Source organism: Lemur catta, chromosome 9 (genome assembly GCF_020740605.2).
Source record: "Lemur catta isolate mLemCat1 chromosome 9, mLemCat1.pri, whole genome shotgun sequence".
In the NCBI taxonomy this organism is placed as follows: Eukaryota; Metazoa; Chordata; class Mammalia; order Primates; family Lemuridae; genus Lemur; species Lemur catta.
Window position 1 is genome coordinate 15,487,944 of NC_059136.1, and position 26,629 is coordinate 15,514,572.

At 37.2% G+C, this 26,629-nt stretch overlaps 1 protein-coding gene across 14 annotated transcripts in view; it reads left to right on the forward strand.

Moving 5' to 3' along the window:
* Positions 1-26,408, forward strand: part of MEF2A (myocyte enhancer factor 2A) — a 128,444-nt gene extending 102,036 nt beyond the window's left edge. For 8 of the 14 annotated variants that reach the window (XM_045561785.1, XM_045561778.1, XM_045561783.1 and 5 more), the window contains 5 exons: positions 4,425-4,612; positions 13,302-13,325; positions 16,767-16,893; positions 20,563-20,689; positions 22,309-26,408. In XM_045561785.1, the coding sequence (XP_045417741.1) occupies positions 4,425-4,612; positions 13,302-13,325; positions 16,767-16,893; positions 20,563-20,689; positions 22,309-22,654 (812 nt within the window). In that variant the 3' untranslated portion in view covers positions 22,655-26,408. The remainder of the gene's footprint in view (positions 1-4,424; positions 4,613-13,301; positions 13,326-16,766; positions 16,894-20,562; positions 20,690-22,308) is intronic. The other 6 variants (XM_045561787.1, XM_045561792.1, XM_045561789.1 and 3 more) reach the window with 1 other exon arrangement.
* The last annotated feature ends 221 nt before the right edge of the window (positions 26,409-26,629 follow it).

Consider the following 26,629-nt stretch of genomic DNA (forward strand, 5'->3'; position numbering starts at 1 on the left):
AGTCATGCATATGAGGTTATTTTAGCTTCAGCCTGGCATATTACCAAACACTCACATCATACTGTCATCATTATCTCCTGTTGACTCCTGACTTTACACTAAGATATACTGTGCTTTTAGATCCCCTTTTACTCTTGTAACTTGATTCTCAGGGTTACTGTGGTACCATATCTAGCTAAAAAGCATCATAGACTCCACATGGGAAATGGTATTTGTGCTTCTTGATGATGTATTCCTCCAAAGTATGTATTTGTATCATCTTATAATGTCTTTGAGAGAAAATTCTGCTTTATCCTTCTGATTTTAGTGTAAATCAAGTAAATAAGAATCTTCTAAATAATATCAGAGATTCAACACACATATTCATGCCATTATATATTAAGAAAAGCATTGTTAATTAACATTTTCATATTACTATGCAATATGAAGTTTCTTTTAAACTTCCCTATTTTTGAATTAAATTATTTGGTAAACATTTTGTATCCTCCAGATGTCTGGCTTAGCAATTACCTCTGTCCCCAGGGGATAACCCAGTGAAGTGGTTGTTTTTTATACAGCACTGCCTCTGAAGCTTAACAGGATGCAGGAAATACTGAGTGGGGTGTGGAAAAGAGATGTAGCCCAGATTTAATACAGACCCCTTCAAGATAAGACAAGCAGAATGCAGGAAGTAGCCTCAGAAGAGTAACTGAAATATCAGTCCCCACAACAAAATTAAATCACATAAATGATTTAAAGTTGGTAGGGTAGGTCACATGGTAAAAGTTTCAGAGAAAGGAACAGGAATTGGGTAAGAGTAGGGAGGGATCCTCTGGAACCCTGAAATTCTGAATGACAACTGCTGGAGAGATAACAGGCCCATTCCTAAGTACCACACCTTGCCTCTTTTTTCTTTGTCTCTTGTTTTTCAGATACCAAACTTGAACATGTAGTAGTGAGGTTTCAACAGTTGATTATATCACGTTAATTTTTAGTTTCTCATAAAAAACTCACCTAAGTAACATATCTTTGTCAAACTCTAAATATAAGTATTATAGATAGACATATTGAAGCATCCATTTTAACAGGTTTTCTTTATGAACTCTCTTAATCTATCTCCTTCTAGTCATATTTTTTAAATTTGAGAATTCGTGTATTTATCAGTTGATGTTATTCATTATATAATGTTCCTAAAAGTGCTTTATAAACTGCCAAGTATTATATGGATTTTAAGTGGTTTTAAATAATCATTCTGTTCCATTCAAGAAATGTTTATAGAATTAAAATGATCTGATAAACCAATACAAAATCTCTTAAAGTGAAAATATGTGCAATATATCATTGTATTTTTGTCACTAACTCATTGCAGTTCTTTGGGGCAAATCATTTCACTTCTCAGAATACAGTCTTCTCAGAGTGAGATTATTAGAACAAATTTTAGGCCAGTGTTAAGCACATAGCAGACACTCAGTTTTGGTTAGTCCTTGCATATATATTAGTATAGGGGTGTGGACTGGGTATGGTGGCTCTTGCCTGTAACCCCAGCACTCTGGGAGGGCAAGACAGGAGGAATGCTTGAGGCCAGGAGTTCAAGAACAGCCTGGGTAATATAGGCAGACCCTGTCGCTACAAAAAATAAAAAAATTAGCCAGGCATTGTGGTACACACCTCTAGTCTCAGCTACTCAAGAGGCTGAGGCAGGAGGATCACTTGAGCCCAGAAGTTTGAGGCTGTAGTGTTCTATGACGTGCCACTGCACTCCAGACTGGGTGACAGAGTGAGATCTTGTCTCAAAAAGTACAATAAAATACAATATAGGGGTGTTTGTACACATATGTAATATCTCATCTAGTGTCTGCTTATTTTTGGTGGATTCTCAAGTTCCTTTTTGCTTTATAACAGAAGGAAAGGAACAGGAAAAATACAGCTACCTTTTCCTTCTCATGGTCCCTGGAGCCTGTGTTTTCCAGGCTTATCTACCCTGCCATTTCTTACTCACACCTTATTCATTCATGCTTTAGCCTATATTTTTCTCACATTTATCTGTAGTGCCTGCCTTCCATTTTCTTCTGTTGTTCTTTTATCCTTTCAAACTGCTCAGTAGTTAATCAGAGGCCTCCCTAATTAAGCCCACCTGCCTGTGGTCAGTGCTTTCTCTTTCATTATAAATTTTGTGTGGTTACCCTTAGTTCTGTTGTTTTTGCCCATATTTAAGTGTAATTTTAGCATATTCACACCTGTATGGTATGTTTCTGCTCTTGCTAACTAGATGAAAAGCTACTTGAAGACCACGTAGAGGTTTTTTGGTCTCCCTGTCTGTACCCTCCCAACTGCACAGTGCTGTACACATACTAGATGTTTAAATTTTTTTGATCTCCAAACGGTAAAGGTAGTTTTTTGTTGTTATCTGATTTTAGGTAGTTGTTACTATTAATGACATGAATGCTGAGTCCCACCCAGAAAATTCAAGAGGCTTATTCAGCTTTTCAGGAACTTTTAGTTCACAATTCTGAATATTTCATTCTTCATCAGTTTTGTAATAAACACTAGAAATGGAATTCTTAAGCCAACAGGTTTAAGATGCTCTTAAATTGCCATCTGTGTACTTACTATAATAGACTTAGATACTGGGGACTATTCAAACTAGATAGTAGTACAATATTCATGGCATTAAGTCTCCATTTGTTACTGAAAGAAAATTTTACACATCGTAACCCTAAAGTTTCTTATGTTTTGTTAATAAAATTGGTGGGTTTTTAAAAAATATGGAATAGTAGAATACATTTTTAATGGTAGTTAACACACTTAGATTTAGTAATTAAATTTTCACAAAACATTTTTATAAATGTATCATATAGTTAATATTTTTCTATTCTTCCCTGCTTTATTTGCAATTTACTTAGAAATTAAAGTACCATATGTAGTCTCTATAAATGAATATTATATTTAATATGTTCCTATATACTTACAACTTAATAATTTTTTATTTGTGTCATTATCTCCACTGTTGAACTGGTGAATAGTAGCTATTTTTAAGGCTACTATCAGTTGCAACCAACAAAACCACTTTAGGTATAAATAGTATAGGGGATTTATTAACTTAAACATAACTGAAAAGATCCAGAAGCGGTACATACTGCAAGCATGGTTTAATTAGGGTTTTTACTTGATTTCCTTGCTGTTCTTTCTGTATCAGCTTTTTCCTCATTCTGGTTTTCTTGCAAGTCTTACAATGACTTAAGAATAAAATGCTTCCTCAGTCACATTTGGGGGAATGTGGAAGCCCTCCTTGCAACCATTGAACAACCTTTTTTACCTAGGTTCTGATTGGTTAATCTTGCATCTAAACAATGTGGGTAGGGAAAATGCTTTTATATTCATTGCTTGGGCCTGAGTAACCTGCCCGTCACTAAGCCAGTCTTTTGCAAGGGGTGGGGCTTGAAGTGGTGTCAGCCTCACCCAGTCCACATGGCTACTACACACAGGAGGGACTAGAATGACTACTATATTCATGAAAAGGGATGATCTCATTTTATATGTCAACTGCTGCCCAAAAGTACTGTGTCCACAGAACATAAACCCATTGTGCTTATTTTCTTATTTCATCTAAAAGAGGTGGATGGTTCTATTAAAGAAAGATAAAAGGTAGGAATAAGATAATTAAAGTCAGATAAACTATAAATATTTAATAAGGACCTTGATGGAAGCTAAAGAAACAGCAGGTAGAAATAGATCCATAAGGAAGAAGTACTTGGTGAAAATGAGGCCTTAGAGCTCAATGCTAAAAAAGCCGTAAAGAGTTGCCCTGATAACTAGTTCAGTACTCAGAACCTAGTAGTAGCAATGCCTTTACTGTCACAAAAATGAATGAATAGGCTGGTCTTGGGCATTTTCTTGTAGTACCTGCATTATCTTGGTCCCCAGTATGAGGTGTCCTATTAGTAATATGTGTTGTGTTTTGAGTATCTCTCAGCAGGTCCAAGCAGTAATGCTAGAAAGCAAGTGGCATTAGTCTTAAGCTTTATATGCATTTCAGACTTTGGTTGACTCTCTTTGCTTATTTTTAAAATATCCAAAGATACAGGTTAGTTACTACAGATTTATCATCCCAAATCCAAAAGACAGAATGCTTCAAAATCTGAAACTTTTCGAGCACTGACATGACACTCAAAGGAAATGCTCATTGGAGCATTTTGGATTTCAGATTTTTGGATTTGGTATGCTCAGCCTGTCAAGTACATGATGCAAATATTCCAAAATCTTAAAAAATCCGAAATAGAAAACACTTCTGATTACAAGCATTTCGGATTAGGGATACTCAAGCTGTAGTGAGTTTTGTTATAAAATTCATTTGCAACTAGATCTGAGGAAAACTTAGTTTGTATTTGTGCCAAAGTATTTTAATGACTCTTTTCATGTTAATGAATGACATTTCTTTTTTCCAGGGAATGGATTTGTAAACTCAAGAGCTTCTCCGAATTTGATTGGAACTACTGGTGCAAATAGTTTAGGCAAAGTGATGCCTACAAAGTCTCCCCCTCCGCCAGGTGGTGGTAATATCGGAATGAACAGTCGAAAACCAGATCTTCGAGTTGTTATCCCCCCTTCAAGTAAGGGCATGATGCCTCCACTGGTAAGTCAAACCTTTCTTCAGCCTCATTCTTTAAAACACGTATTTTATACATAGTCTATATCTTACTTTGGAATTTTCTGTACCTCCATAGAATCCACACCTTTTCCTAATGAATATTTGTATTCAAAATTAGCATTTGAAGAGACAAGTATTTTAAATACACAAAAAATCAGATTATGGAAAAATAGGAAATCTGCTTAATGGTTATTTAAAATTAAAGCTGAGAGGTTATTGTGTTTAATTTTAATTTTACCAGGCTAGAATCTTTGCTTAGAGACTCCTTCCCAAATTTATAAATTAAACATGACTTATGTATTCTCTGTACTTTGTATACTTTCAATAATCTATTATACGTGCTTTTCAGTGAGAGAAGCACTAAATTATTTGTTAGAAAATTCTGTATACCACAGAGAACTATTGTAGAATAGGGAAGAATGCACACAAACTTGAATGAGTTATTTTCCAAATAATTTTCTTTCTTTATTTCTTCTCAGATAACCTTTTTATTTAACTCTATAAAGAATGTAGATATCCTCCGTGCCCTTGCAATGTCTTTAGCCTTCTAGCCACATTTGCTTTTAAGTCCTAAGTCTGTGTTTATGAAGAGCAATTCCTTTAGCCTCTATAAAAAAAAAATTGGAATATATAATCAAGTTTAAAACCATTCTTAATTTAGCAACTGTTTGACTACAACTAGGTGATATACCAGGTTCTTTCTACTATGCAACTGCTAAACTCACCATTTGACTTTTTGCTAAGTGAAAGTGATGCTGTCAGGCTTAGATAATTCTACATTTGTATAATGCTTTATAGATTCGAAACGTCATCATATGTGCAATTGTCTCATTTGTTTCTTAATTAGACTGTGATTATGGCATGGTAGAGATGAGGAAACTGAGCTAAATGTTATTATTTGTCCAAGATATTACATAACAGAGCTAGGACCAAATTTCTTAAGTCTTATACTCTGAGTCAAAAACAAAGAAGTAGTTTTTTCATTTGGAGATGCAGAAAAGTGGAAATTGTGTCATTCCCAACCTTGCAGTGAAAAAAACTTGGACATGCAACAAATTTTCCTTCAACCCATTGCAGTGCTGAGATTTCAGGGCAACCAACTGGCCTAGATGTTAGGGAGAGAAAGATACTGCAGGGAGAGACAACATTTGAGCATTGTGTAAGACATGGGATAATAAGAGTTAACCTAGGCAATTAGTGAATTGCTAGAGGCCAAGTGTGCACTGGTAGTACTGTGTGAAACTTCTGGGGGACCACAGTGTAAAACAGGGTGAGTCTGTCCTCTTGTAGGCTTTTTCTCCATGAACCCCACTGGATATTCACAGAAAAGATTGAAAAATGTCCTGAAAAAGTCTCCCTTGTGGTACACAACTAGGAGAGGGGAAGAGTAGCCACTGCAGTAGGGGCAAGAAGTTTTGCCTGGATTTTTGTCTCCTTTCTCTTCTATGGAACAAAAGCCTTATTCTGTGAGGAGATGAACATGAACATTGTCACTCTTAGGGTACTGAGGAAATCCCATTTTATTTGGAGAAATGGAAAAGGAAAAATATCTCAACCCATGGTAGAGGAGCAGGAAGGACATGCTGGGTACAGAGCAATGCCAGGAGAGTGGCAAGATGACGAGAAAGCTACAGCCTCTGAGGCACAGCACACAGAGTGGAGCAGTTGCTGGGAGAGAAAACCTGACCCACCACTCCCCACCACCAGAGGGATTTGAAGCCTGTGGTAGGTACACTGAGGGTAACCAGAGCAACACTAAGGCTCAAACCCTGCACTAAAGGCCTAGAAGGAGGAAAGACCTGTAAGTCTGTAAGTCAATAGGAATTACCTAAACTGAAATACAAGGAGAAAGAAGAGTGAAAACAAGATAAACAAAAAGAAAAAACAGTACAAAGCATCCCAGAGCTGTGGGCCTTTATCAAATGGTGTTACATGTTTGGAATTCCAAAAAGAGAAAAGAGAGAGGATATTTTAAGAAATAATAACAAACACCAAATAAGATAAATACTACCACCAATACACACACATACACACACACACAGATTGCTAAAAGCAAAAGACAAAGAGAAAAATCTTAAAGATAGCCAGAGAAAAGATATATATCACATACAGAAGAACAAAGATAAGAATTAATACCATAATTTTCTTCACAAACTATGCAAGCAAGAATATAATGGAGTAACACATTTAAGGGGCTGAAATTAAAAAAAAAAAAAAAATTCTCAACCTAGAATTCTATACCCAGCAAAAATATCTTTCAGAAATGAAGGAGAAATAAAGACCTTCTCAAACAAAAATCATGGGACTTTATTGCCAGCAGACCTACTCTGCAAGAAATGTTAAAGGAAGCTCTTCAGCAGAAGGAATATGATTGCAGCAAAAACTTGGGTCTACACAAAGAAATGAAGAATGGTGGAAGTGGAATAAATGAAGATAAAATCCATTTTCCCTACATTTTATAAACGTTTTATTTTAGAACAGTTTTAGATTTATAAAAAGATTTCAAAGATAGTACAGAAAGTTCCCATATACCTCCCACACAATTTTTTCTATTATTAAAATCTTATGTTAGTATGCTACATTTGTTATAACTAGTGAACCAATCTTGATACATTACTATTAACTAAAGTTCATATTTTATTCAGATTTACTTAGTTTTTAACCTCATGTCTTTTTCTGTTTTGGGATCTAATCCAGGGTACTTCTTTACATTTAGTAAGCATGTGTCCTTAGTGAAAATTTCTAAAACTTTGCTTGCTTTAATGACCTTGTCAGGTTTGAGGAGTAATGGTCAAGTATTTTGTAAAATGTCCCTTAGTTGGGATTTGTGTGACATTTATCTCATGATAAGACTAGAATTGTTTGTTTGAGGGAGGAAGGCCATTGAATTAAGGTGTCATTTTCATTACATCATATCAAGGGTACATACCGCAGGTTGAGTATCCCTTATTTAAAATGCTTGGGACCAGAAGTGTTTCAGATTTTTTTTTTTTTTTTTTGATTTGGAGATATTTGCATTGGCACTCAAAAGGTTTTGGATTTTAGAGCCTTTCAGATTTCAGATTTTTGGATTGGGTTGCTCAGCCTCTATCAGCATGACTCCTGCTGATGTTAACTTGGTCACCTGGCTGATGTAGTGTTTCACAGGTTTCTTCTCTGTAAAGTTACTCTTTTCTCCTTTCTCTATACTGTAGTCTTTGGAAGGAAATCACTGTATGCAGCCCACACCTAAGGAGTGAGGAGTTAAGGCTCTACCTCCTTAAGGGAAAGATACCTACATAAATTATTGGAAGTTACTCTGCACAAGGAGATTCATCAGCTCTTATTTATATAAATAGGGACACATGGGCATTGATTTTTTTTTTTATTTTAGACATTGCAGGGCTAATGGGCATTGATTTTAATACTTTGGGTTATAATGCAATACCACTTTTTTCTGTTGCTAATATTGTTCCAGCTTTAGCTTTTGAGGGCTATTCACTTGTTTTCTGTGTCCCTTTGACATACCCTTATCTTTAGAGGGGAGAGAGGTTTGTGTGTGTGTGTGTGTGTGTGTGTGTGTGTGTGTGTGTGTGTGTGTAGGGTATTGCTTTTTTATTTCCAGGCTCATCTTGTATATTTCCTATTTCAGTCCTAGAAGCAGGCATTTCTCCAAGGAACTTTGATTTCTTTTATTGGACAATGGTATCAGAAAACAAGATCTGGATGTTTTCTTCTTTTTAATTGCTCCAAAAGATAACTGCCTGTATAAAGCAAAAATAGTAGTAATGTATTTTGTGTCTATAGCAAATGTAAAAAATAAAATATATAACAAAGGAGGGAAGGGAGGGAGGAGTTGGAAGTATACTGTTATAGATCCTTATTCTATACATGACATAATATTGGAAAGTGAACTCTGGGTAACTAAAGATGTGTATTATAAACTCTAGTGCAACTACAGAAAAAATTTTGAAAGAGGTATAAATAGCAAGTCAATAGAGGAGATAAATAGAATTATAAAAAACACTCTAATAGCCCAAAAAGTGGGAGAAAAGAGAAAAATGACAGATGAAACAAATAAAAAATAGCAAGATGGTAGATTTTAATCCAACTATATAACTAATCACATTGATGAATGTGGTTAGAACACATCAGTTAAAAGATAAAATTTTCTGATTTTTTTTAAAAAAGCAAGACCAAACAATATGCTATCTATAAGAAACCCACTTTAAATATAAAGACATAGATAAAATGATGGAGAAAAATAATACCATGTAAATAACAACCCAAACAAAGCTGAAACAGACATACTCATTTCAGACAATATAGACTTCACAACAAGGAATATTACCAGGGATAAAGAGGGACATAATCTTCTAAGAAATAACTAATGCACATGCACCTAACAGCAGACCTTTAAGATAACATAAAGCAAAAACTGGTAGAACTAAAAGGTCAAGTCAAAAAATCCACAGTTGTAATTAGAGACTTTAACACCCCTCTCTCAGTAATCAATAGAAAATGTAGGCAGAAAAATCAGTATCTAGATGATCTGACATCCAACCAGCCTAACCTAAGGGATGTTTATAGAACACTTCACTCAACAAAGGCAGAACACACATTTTTCTTAAGTGTACATGGAACATTCACCAAGATAGACCATATCCTATGCCATAAAACAAACCTAAGCAAATTTCAAAGAATTGAAATCATGCATGTTATATCCTCAGACCATTAAAATCAAACTAGAAACCAGTAATACAAAGACAACAGGAAAATGTCCATATATTTAAATTAAACAACAAACTTTTAAATAACCTGTAGGCCAAAGAGGAAATCTCAAGGGAAATTTAAAAATACATATAGCTGAATGAAAATGAAAATGCATCATCAGAATTTTGGGAATCAGGTAGAGTAGTGCTGAGGGGAGATTTATAGTAATAAATGCCTATATTAGAAAAGAAGAAAGGTCCCAATTCGGAAATCTAAGCTTTCACCTTAAGAAACTCAAGAAAAGAACAAACTTAACCCAGAGCAAACAGAAGAAAAGAAAAGGTAAAGAGCAGAAAGTAATAAAATTTAAAACAAAAAGACACAAAAAGAAAACCAGAACTGGCTTTTTTAAAAGATCAATAAAATTGATAAACTTCTAGCCAAGCTGACCAAAGAAAAGGAGAAGACCCAAGTTATCAATGTCAAGAATGTAAAAGCGTATGTCACCCAGAAGGTACTAAAAGATAATAAGAGTATTACAAACAACCCTATTCCTATAGATTTAATAGCTTAGATGAGATGGGTAAATTCCTTGAAAGATACAAATTACTAAAGAATTATTAAACACATTGAAAAAGATATAGTTAACCTGAATACTAAGTATTAAAAAAATTGAATTCCTAGTTTGAAAACCTTCTACAAAAGAAAGTTCCAGACCCTGATGGCAAATTCTACCAAACATGTAAGGAAGAAATGCCATAAATTCTATCCAATCTCTTTCAGGAAAAAAAGGGAGAGAGCACTTCGCAATTCATTTTTTTAGACCAGCATTACCCTTATGCAAAACTAAAACAAGGCAATACAAAAGAAAAAATTGCAAACTAATATCCCTCATCAACTCTAGAGACAAAAATCCTCAGTAAAATATTGGTAAATTTAGCAATATATAAAAAGGGTAATATGCCCAGACCAAGTGGGTTTCATCCCAGGAATGCAAAGCTGAGTCTACATTTGAAAATTCATCAGTATGATTCACCATGTTAACAGAATTCAACATTTATTCATGATTAAAAAAAAAAACACCCCTCTTCAAACTAGGAATAGAAGGGAATTTAACCTAATAAAGAACATCTACAAAAACAGTATGGCTAATACAATAAGGGGAAGGCATTCAGTTTTCTACTAATATTAGGAACTAGGCAAAGATGTTTTTTCTCACCATTCATATTCAGCATTGTACTGTAAGTTGTAGCAAGTAGTAGTTAGACAAGAAAAATAAATAAAATGAATGCATATTGGGAAGGGAAAAATTAAACTGTCTGTATCCACAGAAGATATAGTTTTCTATTTTGAAAAGTATAAAGAAGCTACGAAAAGAACTCCTGGGACTAATCAGTGAGTTCAGCAAGGTTGTAGGGTGCAAAGTCAGTATGTAGAAGCTGCGTGGATTATGTCAGCAGTGAACAACTAGAATTTGAAATTAAAAAAAAAAACATAATGGCACCCCATAAAAAGGAGAAAGAAGAAACACCTAGGTACAAATGTAACAAAATATGTGCATGATCTGTATGCTGAAAACTATAAAACACTGGTGAAAGAAATCAAAGAAGACTTGGGTGAATAGAGAGATATATCATGTTAATGGATTTTTAAAGACTCGTCATTATCAAGGTGTCACTTCTGACCTTGTGTGGTGGCTCACGCCTATAATCCTAGCACTTCGGGAGGCCAAGGTGGGAGGATGATTTGAGGCAGGAGTTTGAGACTAGCCTGGGCAACATAGCACAACTCCATCACTAAAAATAATAAATTAGCTGGGTGTTGTGGTGCGTGCCTGTAGTCCCAATTACAACTCTTCCTTAGAGAAGGATTCTAACTAATAAATAGAGAAAGAATGAGAGAAAAAGTAAATTACCATTGGAACACCACAGTCCAGTAGTAATTGTTGCAGGCAAGGTCAATTGGTAAATGCTAAAATAAGTGGGCGAAAGTTTAAGGAAAGACACAATATTTACATAGCCTTAAAGTGTCTTTTCCCAAATATTTGTTACTTAGAAAGGAGAAAATAGTGATTTTTGTGGTGGAGAATTCTGGAAAACACTACCTTAACTAGAGGATTATGGTTAACATCACTGTTAATGAGACATAAAGATGACATGTACCTTCTGATACAGTATGCTAAGAAAGTCACATCACTTCTGTAGTATTCTTTCAAAAATCCATGCCCTCCCTCTAACTATGAATAGACAAACCCAAATTGAGGGACATTCGACAAGGTACCTGATCAGAACTCTTAAAAAGTCCATGAAAAACAAGGAAAGAGTGAAGAGCTGTCACAGACCAGAGATAAAGGAGACATGACAGCGAAAGGCATGTGGCATCCAGGATCTGATCCTGGGTCAGAAAAAGAACATAAGTGGAAAGACTGGTGAAATCCAAGGGAAGTCTAAAGCTTTAATTAGTGCAGTTATTTTTATTAGTTTTGACAATCACATTGTGTTTCTTTGAGATATTAACATTGAGGGAAGCTGGGGGAGATGTGTGAGGAAGCACTCTTCACAAATGCTAAGTCTAAAATTATTTCAGAATGAAAGTTTAAAATAGATAGATAGATAGATACATACATACATACATAACAAAGAAATATACCCCAAAAAGGAGCCAAGAAAAAAATGGCATTTAGGATGGTCACTTGGCTCACCTTTCAGTAGCTAGCTATGTAATACTGCTACTATCTTTGAGAAATGAAAAACTTCACTTAAGGCATAGAAATATGTTTATAAGAACTATTAGTAAAGTGCAAGATTATAAAGATATATTATATTTAAGCATTTAGCAACTGCTTAATAAAATTATGTCTTTTTTAAGAGATCATGAAGCATCTTCATGGAAAACTGAAAATTTGTCATATAAACTATATGCATCTTTATCCCTATAGGTTAAAGTGCGAACTATATATTATACACACACCCGTGTGAACACTTTCACATAGTATTTGATAGTATTTTAATGTGTGTCTTGTAGTTGGAGATATATAAAGATACCTGTAACAAAACAGCATACATTTGAGATAGCAATTGTAAGCCAAGTGATTGTTTTTCAGAGTAAATAATCAGCCATCTTCCTACTTTATACCATTCATTTTCAGAGAAACCTGCTTCCAGATTGGGGCCTCAGTGGTACTTCTAAAGACACTTTTCACAGATTGACAAAGAAGTACAGCTTATTCAAGTAAAATTAAAAAAACAAAACTAATTTATTTCTAGCATATTAATTTCTAAATAAGAAAAAATAGGCCAATGTGTTTCATTTCTATACATGACTTGCATACATCAGTTCATTTCTTCTCCGGTTTTATTTTCTTCATTGAAATTATTTTATTCGTATGAAAACTATATTTGCAAATGATAAACACATATAAAACCATTATTTAAAACTCTTGTATTTATTAACAAATGTTTGAGTTCCTGTTGTTTCATAACATGTGCTAGCTACTCTGGGAAATAAAACATGCAGCAATTTCTGCTTGCCAAGAAGCACAGAATCTACCAGGAGATCAATGGATATGTGTAACCAGGTGGGGTGTCAATAGGAGGATTAAGATGTAAGCACAGAGCTAATATTCTCAAGGTTCTAAATATAGACTGGTATCATGATGAGAAACCTCTTTTATATATTGTCTCAGTGGCATGCCTGTGTGTAGGAGAGGCCAGCATAAGAGCAGACTGAGTTGAAGGTAGGGGCATGTCTTTAAATCCTGGCTCTAGAAAATTTAGAAGAATCTTTCCAGGCTTTTGAAAAATCAACTACAAGTATAGAGACAATAAGTAATTTATATTTCTATCTGTTGGGTATATAATCATCTCTTTGGAGTACCAAACAACTGCTCGTGTCTGAATAACATGATTTCGAAAGAATTATTTTGTTTGTAAGTACCAACAGTCTTAGTAACTTTCTTATCCCTCTTATGTGCTGAGTGCAGTCGGAGGAAGAGGAATTGGAGTTGGTGAGTGTGGGTTTCTGCTTGAAGGAAGTTGGAAAAGATGTAGAAAGTACTAAGTCTTTTAAACGTTTTTATCTAACCAATGTTCCCTTTATCACACAAATTGTTTTCTTTTTATTAAATACTATTCAAATTCTTAGAATAACTAATGCAATCTGCTGGAACTATAGACTCTAGTTTTTCTATTTATGATTATATATGTTGATCCATTTTATTTGTTGGAGGGAACATTGTCATAGAGCCTTGAAAAAGGCTCTGTCCATGAGCATAGGACACTTTGTTAAAGATTTTTTTTTAAAGAAAAGATACAAAATACCTTATATAGCTCTCCCAAATTATTAAAATATTTTTAGAGAATGACTTCACTCTCGAAGTTCCTCAGATTGTAACACACGATCTTGTGTTATTTCTCCTTCTTTCAAAAAGATTACATCATTTTTGGTGAGGTCACCTTTTTCAGAGTTGGAATTATTTCATCCTGCATGAGACAGTCTGAACCACAAGGGGGTTCCCTGTTTACTAAAAGGAATGTCTGTAATTGAACATGTACAGATTTACTTTTCTATCAGACGATATGCTGTTCTTAAAAGCAGCTATTACCTTTTTCCCCAAATCAAAATGTTTTTTGTTGTCTTTTCCTCTAGAAAATAAACTTGACTAAAAATAATTGTAATTGAGCTATTACTTCTTTGGGAACTGAAACCCAAACTTCACAGAAGTAATCATATGAATTCAAAGTCAGCTGCTAATTAAAGGACTTTAAGGGGAGTGAAAACTTGAAAGTGCTCAGTTTTTAGTGTGGATAAGGGATAAGAGTGCATGAAAGCATGGTGGGGGGGAAGGCATCTGTTGATTTTATTTACATTTTATTATTAAATGTTTATGCATGCTGGTGTGTTTTGCACAGTTTGTTTTCTTTTCAAATAGGGTTGTACTCTTTTTAAAATATAAGATTGTTCTTTAATTAGTTTTGTGATTGTTCTCACAGTTTTGGATGTAGTTTTTTATTCGTTAACTGAAATATACTAGTCAGCTGTAAATGTGTTGTATTACATGTTATGAATATTTTCCGGGGAAATACTTTACTTAATGATACCACAGTGATTAACTAATGGAAGTTTATAATTCAAGCTAAAATAATTAGATTAGACCTCACTGTTTACCCTTAAGAAGGTGTTGTGACTGCTTCTGTGACTTATCTGGTGCTATGTTGCCCTCTAGTGGTTCGGAAAGTCACTGACTGTCATAGAACTCAGTGCCATTGAGATTAGGAGTTTTGATGAGTAGATGAATATATTGGAGTTTCATTGTTACCCTCGTCTTTGAGGACATGCCAAGGGATTGGCACGGAGATGAAGCCATGGAGTGGTCAGGGTCCAGGCAAAACCATCTCATATTGTATTCTTTCACCTAGGGATTTGACTTTTGAAGTTCCAGACCAAATATGAAAGAACAAATTAATTCCAAAGTAGATCTCTATCTCAAAAATTTATTAAATTTATTTATTTGACGCTGAGACTAAAAGATATTCCCAGTTGTCTTATGTTGACTTTCCACATTCCCCAAAGTACATCTATAATTACAGAATTTCATAGAGAAATATCCAAGGCTTTGAAGACTTAAAATCTAGAAATCATAAAAATAAATATTTGTAACTAAGAAAAAAATACATCTAAGAACTGTAAACATGATTCATATTCTTTAAAAAATAAGCTAGATTCCCTAAAACTTAATTCAAAATACAGAGCTTTGTGTGTTAGACCAAAATATAATCAGAAACAATCTGTTAGAACTTAGAAGGTGTTCACATTGGTTTGAGCTCTAAAATATCATCATGGGTGACTCTAATCCAAAGTGAGGAAGGACAGGTGCCCTGGGGCCTGCACTATAGACTGTACTGGTGAGAGCCAGCCAAAGAGATTCCTTTAGAAGTCTTGCCGTTCTAGAACAGCTTTACTTCATGACAGCTCCAGCAGAATAGCTATGGATCAGAAGGAATAAAAATATTTATCTATTTTTTTTCAAATTATGTAGAAATTTGGCGACAGGGTTTTTTTTTGGACAGTAATTTAGGAATATTATATTAGTGTAGTACTTTAGTTACGAAAGCACTTCCAACATATTACCTCATTTGATTCTCACAGTGGCATTGCAAGGCAGGTAGGACAAGATAGCTGTCTTCTCTACTTGGCAGTGAAGAGATTCAGATAGGTTAAATGATTTTCCTAATGCTTAGGAAATGGTGAATCTAGAACAAAAACTCAGGCAGTACATCCACATACTGCATGGTCTTTCTAACATCCTCTAACTTAGGGTAGAAAATATGAACTGAGGTCTGGAAATGAACTGAGGCCTGGATCCTCATCAAATGATCAGTTTTTAAGTACCTAGATTTAGCCAAAGGCCTTTATCTGATGTACCCTTCTGAAAATGGTGATAGAGAAAACTGAATCACATTCTTACTTTCTCTGATCTCAAGGGCACTGAATTATACTTTTACTGATATGGTTCAGACCTCTGAATTTCAGTTATCAGGCTGTCACTTCATTTAAAAAAAAAAAAGTTGGAGTTGTGCTTTGGCCTCTTTGTGTGCCAATGACACATGGTCTATTGATTTTGAAAAAATGTTGCCTTAAGCCACTAAGGTGAGAAACTAGTTCTAACCCATTCCTACACATAGAGGACAATGACTATCTTAAACTAACTAGATTATTTAATAGTTGACTTTTCTATTCATTCCCAGCATGGGTAGGATGCTATATAGATGTATTCTTATGGCAAACATTTCATGTCACTCCATCCACAGCCCTGTCAGCAGTTCTTTTTCTAAAGCTCTCTGCTCAAAGCCTTTCCTTTCAGAAAGCCAGGAGACTGTGAAGAGGTATATATCTAAATCTACTGTTAAAAAATAGGTCATGCACAGGATCAGAGGGAAAGAAATAAGAATACAAGCTGCACTCAATAAGCCATGGCTTTAAACCATGTTAACACATAAACGCTGCAAAGAAAAGTCTATGCTCATAGACTTACAATCCCTATAAACACAAATGACCTTTGCTGTCATCACGTATTTAAAACCTATGCATATTTCATTTGTGATAGCCTGACAGTATTTGTAGTGGCATCAAGTCCTCATTTATGCTAACACATAGAAGTGTCATTGGCTATAATATAAGTTTTATTTTAAGGCTGTGTCTCTGACATTAATACACTATTTTAAAAAAAGGAAAATGAATAATGAATGTAAAAATGTGTCCTTTAAAATTAAGTAGTTATTCCCATTAGTATTTTTAAGATTTTTGCATCATTGCTGCTTCAGAAAATAAAGATATTCATATAAAAATGTGAAAAATGTCACTTTTAAACTGAAAGTTATTTTTAAAATATTAAGTCTAAACACAAATACCACTTAATAACACTTTTTGTGTTTCTGGTCTCTCACAGAATACCCAAAGGATAAGTAGTTCTCAAGCCACTCAGCCTCTTGCCACCCCGGTCGTATCTGTGACGACCCCAAGCTTGCCTCCACAGGGACTCGTGTACTCCGCGGTGCCGACTGCCTACAACACTGGTGAGCCTGCTCTGGAGTCTCGCAGGGCTTTTAATGCTTCCTGTTTTGTGATCAGCATGCACTTTTGTGATTTTTTTTTTAAGTATATGTATTGAAATAAATTATTTCCAGTTTTTAGATTCAAATTTAGATATATTAAATGCATGCTAGCCTTGAAAAAATTACAAAAAAACCCCACATTGATAGCAGAATGAGTTGAAAAAGTTACTTCTATTTCTCCAGTGTGAACTTTTACTTACCCCTGACCAAAAAACAAGTAGCTTTTATCAAAACTGTGGCATTCGTCAAGCCAAGTAGAGTAGTAGCCTGTTGGTTGTGTGTTTTCGATTTAGTTTCTCTTTACACAGTATCTCACTCTTCCAGGCTTTTCAAAGAAGATGTTAGTCTCCCTGCTGTATTAACCTGCTTTGGGAAAGACCATGAATCCCTGTGGACCTGGGGCTTGGGCAGGTGTTTAGCCGTGTCTGGCAGGCTGTCATTTTCTCCTTGGAACCACTAGTTTGGTCTGTGTTTGTGCCTGAGGGCCAAAACAAGGACCTTTGTCATTTCTCCTCAGCGCCAGTCACGATTTGCCTCTGAGAGGAGCTTTTCGCTCATTTACGTTTATTTAGACATTTCATCTGAAAACACCTAATTCGTGGGTATGTTAGGAACGTCTAAGAATACTACAGTGATTGAGGGGTGCCTTTAGCCAAGTGGGCTGTGTGGAAAATCCGATTGTGCAGCCAGTTTTGTTTAAATGTGCCCATCTGAGGAGGGGCGGAAAACGTATGTGGTTTCACTTTCTCACCAGGTGAGCCAAGCACCTGATGCTTCAAAGGAAGAAGGAAAGAATGCAGTAGTTCAGATATACCTTGCCAATTATTCAGAGGCTGCAATGCAACGAAGTTATTTTTTTAGGATTCTCAGAAGTAGACTGTGGTAAAGATCATTTGATTTTAGGCTTCAGGGTAAATGCTTTGGCACTGGGCTCTCACTGCTGTTTGGAGCTACCTGAGGGGGCAGAGCGATTAATACATTTGCTGCTTTAATTCTAAGTAGTTCTTTCAAAACAGAAACAACTTTAAAAGGTTTTATTGAAAAAGGAAGCCTCTTATGAAATGTCCATTACTTTTTCCAACGATCAGTATAAAGAAAATGCCAAAATCCATCAGTTGCAGACTAGCCTAGGGTCTGTGAATTGTAGCCTGCTATTTGTGTCTTGCACAGAGCAAGGTTCCAGAATAAAGCGAGAGATTATGTATTCATACCAATTGTATTTCAGTACATTAATCACCTGCTGGATGAGAAACACTGTGCTACAGACATACCTATTCCCCACAGTTTATTCTAGATAAGGAGACAGGGCATAGCTAAGTTGATAATCATGGAAGGGAAGTCCTGAGTTGTCACGGTTATGAGTTTACACTCTTTGAGTTGAGAGGCTAGGGAAAGAGAAAGACCTATCAGAGAAAGTGTTCAGAGGAGTATTGGCTGAGATGGAGCTTTCACTGGGTGTTAGCGTTAGATTACAGAGTCCTGAACATTTCATCGTATGTTTTTCAGTATACTTAGAAATTCCACTCTGTTTACTTTTAGAAATGCCATTGGATTAGAAAGAATTTATTTTTTAAAAGTCTAGAAGGAATCACCAAAACATAAAATGGAGGCAAGCTTTATTGAAACCATCAATCCTTTAGCTTCAGCCTCATTCCACCTTTTGACTGACTTTATCTTTGCTGTCTTTCTTAGAACACCTATTCTATTTAAGTTTACCATATTATCTTTAACTTAGTTTATTTAATTGCCTTTTAAAAACACTTATCCATGTTTTATCTTTTTTTAGTATATTACCTACAGTTCTGTACACATTTGGTGTCAGTCATATGTCAGTCAGTAAAGGGATGAATAAATGAGCAACATTTTAAAAAGTAAAACAGTTCTGTGCAAAGGAACCCTATAGACACTCCCTCATGCCTGTGCGTAAGATCAGTCCCAGCTTCACAAACTTAGTCATGCATCCACTCAGCGAATGTTTTCTGAGCACTTGCTATGTGGCGCTATGCCAGGGCCTGGAAATACAGGAGTCAACAGTGGAACTTAGAGGGAAATACACAAGACACACAGTTCTAGGAATAAACCATTGCAATTGTGTCAAAGGCTACATTACAGCTTAGACACGATGGAGTGTGCATGACTCAGCCAGGTGGAACAGGGAGAGTGCTCCCGGAGAGGAAGTGCCGTGTACAAAGACTAGAGTCCACAGGACAGCCAGGGCAGGGTGGTTAGAGTGGAGACTACAGAGGTAAGTAGGGATTTTCAGGCCATGTCAGGGATTTTGAACATTGTCTAGAGAGCATTGGGAAGCCATAAAAAGGTTTTAAGTGGAGTGTCATGATTTGTTGTCTTAAAAAGATCACCTTGGCATCAGTGCACATAGGGACAAAAGTGAATGCCAAGAAGCCACGTAAGAGGATACCATAGTGGTCCACACAGTAGTTGCTGGTGGCTTAGACTAGGTGGTGGCAGGAGAGATGGTGAGACTCAGGCAGGCTTGAGAGAGAGCAGACAGAATTGACCAGACTTGGTGCATATTGGTAGGAGTAGCAAGGATGACACCCACAGGCTTCTGCACAGGCCACTGGGTGAATGTTGATGCCAATTACTAAGAGGGGGAGAGTGTGTAAGAGGAGCAAGTTTGAATGAAAGAGTGAGTCCAATTTGGGCCATGTCAGATTTGAGGTGTTTGCAAAGCTTCCAAGTAGACATGGCATGTAGGTCATAGAAGAAGTCAGAAGAGAGTTGTGGGCTAGAGGGGACACTGGGGAAGGTGTCAGTGTGCTGGGTTCCTGCCCCAGCTCCATGGGGCTGGGTGAGCCACCCTTAGAGACATGAAGTGAGAGAAGATAGAGGAAGGACAGAGTCCTGAGCACCAGCCATGCTGCTTCAACCAGTTCCTTTCTGAAAATGTTCATTCACTAGGAAGACCAGCTTCTTTACACACCTCCCTGAGACATGAGAAAGAAGGGAAAAGTAGAAGGGTTTTTGCCACTTCTCGTTAGAACCAAATGGAAAAGCCAGGTGTTAATGATGAGCTGAAATAACTCCATGTTGAGTGATACCTGATGTCTTAAGTCTTGGCCACAGTGATGATGACTGAAGCACTCACATAAAATGGGCTGTGTTCTACTCCAGTCAGACAGAAAGGTTCTCGTGCACTTGAAATTATTTTGTATGCAGTCAAGGAGCTGTGACAGCCCCGGTACTTTAAACAAATGCAATTACTTGTGTAATGATGTATTAAGTGTGTTGTATCACTCAGCATGGCACCCATACTTCTGTTCCCTATTCTTCATTAAGACCGGCTGATCTAGACTCACTCTGGGTAAGCGCCAGTGTTTGTCTTTGTTCCAGAGGGTAGTGGCTGGCATATTTATTTAAAATAACCATTGCATAGGAGCATTCTTTAATGATGACCTTTTATTATTTAAATAATCCCAGGCAACTGGATATAGTAGATCTGATAAACCTCCCAAAAGAAAAACTTTTGTGGATTTTAGACCCATATGTGTGTTGTTTTGTTGTGAAGTACGTGAGTTCTCACCCTGGGAGCTTGTGCAGCTGCTATTTGAAAAATAGATTCTGTACAGTCCTTCTAATCACATGAAGCGATCTTGTCTGCCTTTGTAGACTACTCACTGACCAGCGCTGACCTGTCGGCCCTGCAAGGCTTCAACTCCCCAGGAATGCTGTCTCTGGGACAGGTGTCGGCCTGGCAGCAGCACCATCTAGGACAAGCAGCCCTCAGCTCTCTTGTGTGAGTAACTAGAAACTCTCCCTTAATCCTTGCTCCTCCCTGCTGGCCTGCACACTCCCCTTTTCTGTCAGGTACAGTCTTTTGCTCTGTTGACTGTCATGTGAAGAGTCCTGCAATGATTCTTTTTTGGTAGACACAAGTATTGGGAGAAAGTGTTTTCTTTACATGGCCCTAGATAATAGCTTGGTTACTAAGTAAACTGGGCATTTTGTGAAGGGATTCAGGCATCAAGGCTTCTCCTGCAGGGACATAGTGAGTTAGAGAGACTCAACTAGTATCTAAGGGGGTCCCCAGGCACAGATGCCACCCACATGCCCCCCCTTTTTATCTACTGACCAATGATTAAGCGCCTGCGGCCACCCCTGCTTCCCAACACCTGCCGCTGATTCCATTGCCTGAGGAAAGGCATCCTGCGGGCAACAGGCCCACTTACCATCTTGCCTGTTTTTTGCTTTGGTGAACATCTGCAGAGAGGAGAGAAGGCACGTGAGCTGTGCCCTTTGCTTTCTCTCTGGGGGACAGGGGAGGGAAAGTGGGGACCAGGCATCTCATGTATGCATCAGGCTCCATGGGATGGATCCATGTGGTTGATCCCAGCCCAGTGCACACACTGAACCTCATTCACAAAGAGAACGTTCCTTATGGGCAGGGTGTGAGGATATAAGTGAAGAGGACTTATGGTGGTGCCCGGATGAGACCAGACATCCCTACGCAGCAGGGAGAAGGCACAGGGCCTTTGTAGAACCTGGATGACATTAGGCCCATGGAGCAGGTGGAGGAGGGTGTCCCAAAAGAGGGGACAGCATAGCAGACCCAGCTGGCCTCCATGAGAGCCAGCTGCCTTCCCCCTGCTCAGGGGGCACACACTAGCCTCCTGCCTAGAAAGTCCCCAGAGAAGGACTGAGCTCAGCAAACCCTTTCCCTCCTGCATTCTGAAATAACTCCACAATGTGTATTGTTATCAGTAGTCTTTTGAGGAATTATGTCATGGAAAAAGGAGCAGAGCATCTCAGGGAAATTTCTTTGCCTGCACATGTGTTCAGCCCTCAGGCCTGTCCTGAGCATACTAAATGAACACACTAGAAATAGCCCTGGAAAAGCAAGTGGAAAGGGCTCGAAGCTCAGACCTGGAGAAAAGCCTGTATGTGTCCTCCTGTGCTACCCAAGCGAGCTCCTTAGCCTTTCTGAGATGTTTCCTCATCTGGAAAATAAGGATGATAGGATCCGCTCCTTAGAGAATAAGTCATATCCTTATGAAAACAGATGAGATGTGACTGTCCCAGGGCCAGAGCAGAGGCCGTGGGCAGAATTCAGGTTGCCACTGTTTCTCTATCTTTTTGGTCCATGCACAGCATTAGGCACTGACAGTGTTTCGGATACTTTAGCTGCAAAAGTACTAAGGTTATGAGTAGTAGAACCAAGTAACTTAAGGGCTGAACTGCTGTTTTCTTTTCCTCCCAGGGAGATGGGGTTTCTTTTTGTGCCACACAGCCAGTCTTGGGAAATTCTGACAGGATTTTGGACCCTGGGCTCTTTTCAGTCAGACAGTGTCAGTGATGTCATTCTGCTTATGCAGATGCACGCACAGATCATCTAACATCTCTCTTTTTTCCCTTCAGCGCTGGAGGGCAGTTATCTCAGGGTTCGAATTTATCCATTAATACCAACCAAAACATCAACATTAAGTCAGAACCAATTTCACCTCCCCGGGATCGAATGACCCCATCGGGCTTCCAGCAGCAGCAGCAGCCCCAGCCCCCGCAGCCCCAGCCCCAGCCCCGGCAGGAAATGGGGCGCTCCCCTGTGGACAGTCTGAGCAGCTCCAGTAGCTCCTACGATGGCAGTGACCGAGAGGATCCACGGGGCGACTTCCATTCTCCAATTGTGCTTGGCCGACCCCCAAACACTGAGGACAGAGAAAGCCCTTCTGTAAAGCGAATGAGGATGGACGCATGGGTGACCTAAGGCTTCCAGGCTGATGTTTGTACTTTGTGTTACTGCAGTGAACTGCCCTACATATCTAAATCGGTAAATAAGGACATGAGTTAAATATATTTATATGTACATACATACATATATATATTCCTTTACATATATATGTATGTGGGTGTGAGTGTGTGTGTATGTGTGGGTGTGTGTTGCATACACAGAATCAGGCACTTACCTGCAAACTTGTAGGTCTGCAGATGTGCGTCCCATGGCAGACAAAGCACCCTGTAGGCACAGACCAGTCTGGCACTTCCTTGGACTACTTGTTTCATAAGATAACCAGTTTTTGCAGAGAAATGTGTACCCATATATAATTCTCCCACACTAGCTTGCAGAAACCTAGAGGGCCCCCTACTTGTTTTATTTAACTGTGCGGTGACTGTAGTTACTTAAGAAAAATGCTTTGTAGAACAGAGCAGTAGAAAAGCAGGAACCAAGAAAGCAATACTGTACATAAAATGTCATTTATATTAATTACCCAACCTGGCATGGGTCTCTGTTGCAAAGGGGTGCATGGGAAAGGGCTGTTGATATTAAAAAACAAAAAAACAAATCAAAAGCCCCACACATAACTTGTTTTGCACGTGCAAAATGTATTGGGTCAAGAAGTGATCTTTAGCTAATAAAAAAGAGAGAGAATAGAAAACACGCATGAGATATTCAGAAAATACTAGCCTAGAAATATAGAGCATTAACAAAGTAAAATTAATATATTAAGTTATAATTGGAATATGTCAGAAGTTTCTTTTTACATTCATATCTTAAAATTAAAGAAACTGATTTTAGCTCATGTATATTTTATATGAAAGAAAACACCCTTATGAATTGATGACTTATATATAAAATTATATTCACTACTTTTGAACACATTCTGCTATGAATTATTTATATAAGCCAAAGCTATATGTTGTAACTTTTTTTTTTAGAGAATAGCTTTATCTTGGTTTAACTTTTTAGTTTTATTTTAAGAGGGGAAAAAAAAACAAAAATATGTTGCAAGCAGAACCTTGGAAAAAAAAAGCCATGAACACTTATTATTCTATATGTAAATTAAAAGTTGAGCCAAACTCTTTGTGTATATAGCATCTTAAATATATTATCACCTTTGATGTAAGTACCTATGTATTGTATGGTCACCAGATTAAAAAGTATATTTTTGTGGATTGCCGCCAATTTGGGGGGAAAGGTGAGGTCCTTATTAAGTAGAGTATTCACTGTTTAATATTTACTATTTTGTTAAATATATACTGTACTTTGGATTTTAATTATTAGCCCAGTTTTTTCAGAGGATTGTATAAAGGGGTTTCTCCCCTCACTGGTGGTGAATGTGTGATGTTACATTGTAATCTTTGTGCTGTATGGGTTGAGCATCATTATATATTTTATATGTGTACATAAATAGCAAAGTGGCAAAAAAAATTGGTGTTAAGTTCATCCTGCATAAATATAAAATGTGTTGTAACAGATTTTATAAGGCATTATTTAAAACTTGCCTTTTGTGAGGAAAATAATATAGTAGAAAAAGCTGACCTAATTTAATTAATATTAGAGAAAATGGCAAAATAGTAGATGAGCACAAAGGTTTTATAAGTGGTAAATGATTAGGAAAAAGTATTCATGGAGAAGGGATCTTTTTTCCTTGACCCTCTGAAAATAGAATGATGCAGCTGGTTACAAAATACTACCATGATCAACTATTCTATGCATTGAAATGACACTTTGGTGCGGGGGTGGGGGGAGAAATTCTCTTATGGTGCAGATCCTTGGCATGACTCTTGCCATTCTAATAGAAATTTTTGAGTGCCACCCTCAGCTTGGATTTTGAACAAGGCCTTATTCTTATAGGAATACAATTAATTGGTGATAGCAAGTTCATCCATTTGCTGGGCTTGTGCCATGTACAAAATTCAAAGTCCTGTATATCTTTCATCATAGATTTTTAAATACTCCTTTTCCTGAGAAACTCAAAGTAAGGGTTTAAAAATTGCTGCTATTTTATATTTTAAACTTAATATTGAGCAGCTGCCTACAACTTTTACATTTTGTGTTCCCCTCTAAATTACGTTCCTTTGGACATTTTCCTCATATGCTATTTGTGACAAATCATCAGCCAGATTTCCTGACTGACACACAGGTATTAGGTACAAGATAAGCCTGTGGCATTCACAGGCTGAAAAATGGAGGTTCTGTTTTAATGGCAGTTTGGGGAGTAACTTTTGATAGAGGCTAAAAAGGAGAGGGTGACCTGCTGTCTCCTCCCTTCGCTATAGACATTGGCTCTTATTCAGAAAGGGTTAGTTTTTCTTTTAAAATGTACTGATTTTACTGAAGTACTTAACAGGCACATTTCTTCATGAGGTCACACCTAGACAGTCTCCCAACACTGAATTTCCAAGATAATCCTTACCACTTTGTAAACCATTTATAGCTTTGAAAGTGTTAAGTGATTCTTTCATTATTATTTATGCATGTTCATGAACTTCTGCTGTACATTGGAATAGGAGTTAACACATTCACATTTACTGTCTATTTTCTTGTGTGCCTTATGAGATGGCTTTTCTGACTGTATCTCAATAGTCTTTCTTTCTATGCAGGTTTATAATCAGTACAACTACTGTTTTCTAAAATAATATTACACAAGGCTCGGAGTTTGTATTTCAATTACAATGACCAAGTAACAATGTATTCCATTTTTGGGAACTGAATATTTGACTGTTAACCTTCTGCCCATGTGCCCAGTGTGATTTGGAGCACATGGACCCTACAGACATCCCTCGCCCAGACACCCACGTGTGAACACATCCACATCCACATCTCTGGGTGGAAACCAGCCTAGAGTGGGGAAGACACTAATGGTGTTACTTTAGAACTGACTTTTCTTACCCTTTTAGACTCATGTGTTTTGTATGAGACACCATTGCAAAAAAATTTTATCCCTTCAGAGATATTTTATTACTAAAAAACAAAAACAAAAAAAGCTTAGAGTTAATTGCACTGGTTAAAGTACAGTTTCCAACGGCTGTTCTTCCTTCAATACTCTAACTGGTACTACACTGAGAGTGAAAGTCACCATTGTGTGTACACAGATGGTCCCAATCAAAACTCCATCTTTTGAGCCCTAATTATGTCCATTGTGTTATAGACTAAATCAGGGGTTTGTTCTAAAAGAACAATACATGTTTTACCATTTCCTTTAAATATAAGGACAACTAATAATACATTAACATGATTTCTGTATTAACCATCATGCGCACAAGAAATACATAGTAAATAAGGAACCTGAAAACTCCTGGCATTGGATCATAAGAAGCTAGATGATTAGAATGTGAAAAAGATTTTACAAATGTAAAACTTCTATTTCTCTGTAGAAACTTTCTTCACTTTGCTGTGCAAGAAGACACTGCTTTGCTATATTTAAAATGGCTTTTTTAAAAGAGATTTATGTATTTGGTAAATGTTTGTAGTCAACAGTTCACACAAGAAGCTGTACACGGTTTGATCATGTAAAACCGTTTGGCGGCACAAGCTGGACTTTGTTGCCATCCTTGAGATGAACCTTTTAAGAAAAATAAGTTAATCTCAATTTTTCCCTGAATGTGTTGTTTTTCTTCATTATACAATAAATATTATAGTGAACTTTTTATCAAATGGTTAAGACAATGCTAGAGGTTGTTGTAAACTGTTTGTCTCCTGCACTCCCTCCAGTAAAGACGGCCTGGCTCTTACTGCGCATCCAGACTCTGTCATGTTTGCCTGGGGAAAGAGTAAGGCGCTGGCTTTGCCGCCAGGCAGCCCTCCCCTTTCACGGTTCTTTCACGAAGACCGTTTCCACCTGCACAGCCCTTTCCTCATTTTACGTTCCCTGAGGCCCAGGAAACCTCTGGGTGCCACACTAACTGCCCCGCATGCGAGCCCAGGGCCGTTAGGAAGCAGCCGGCGACGCAGTGTCCA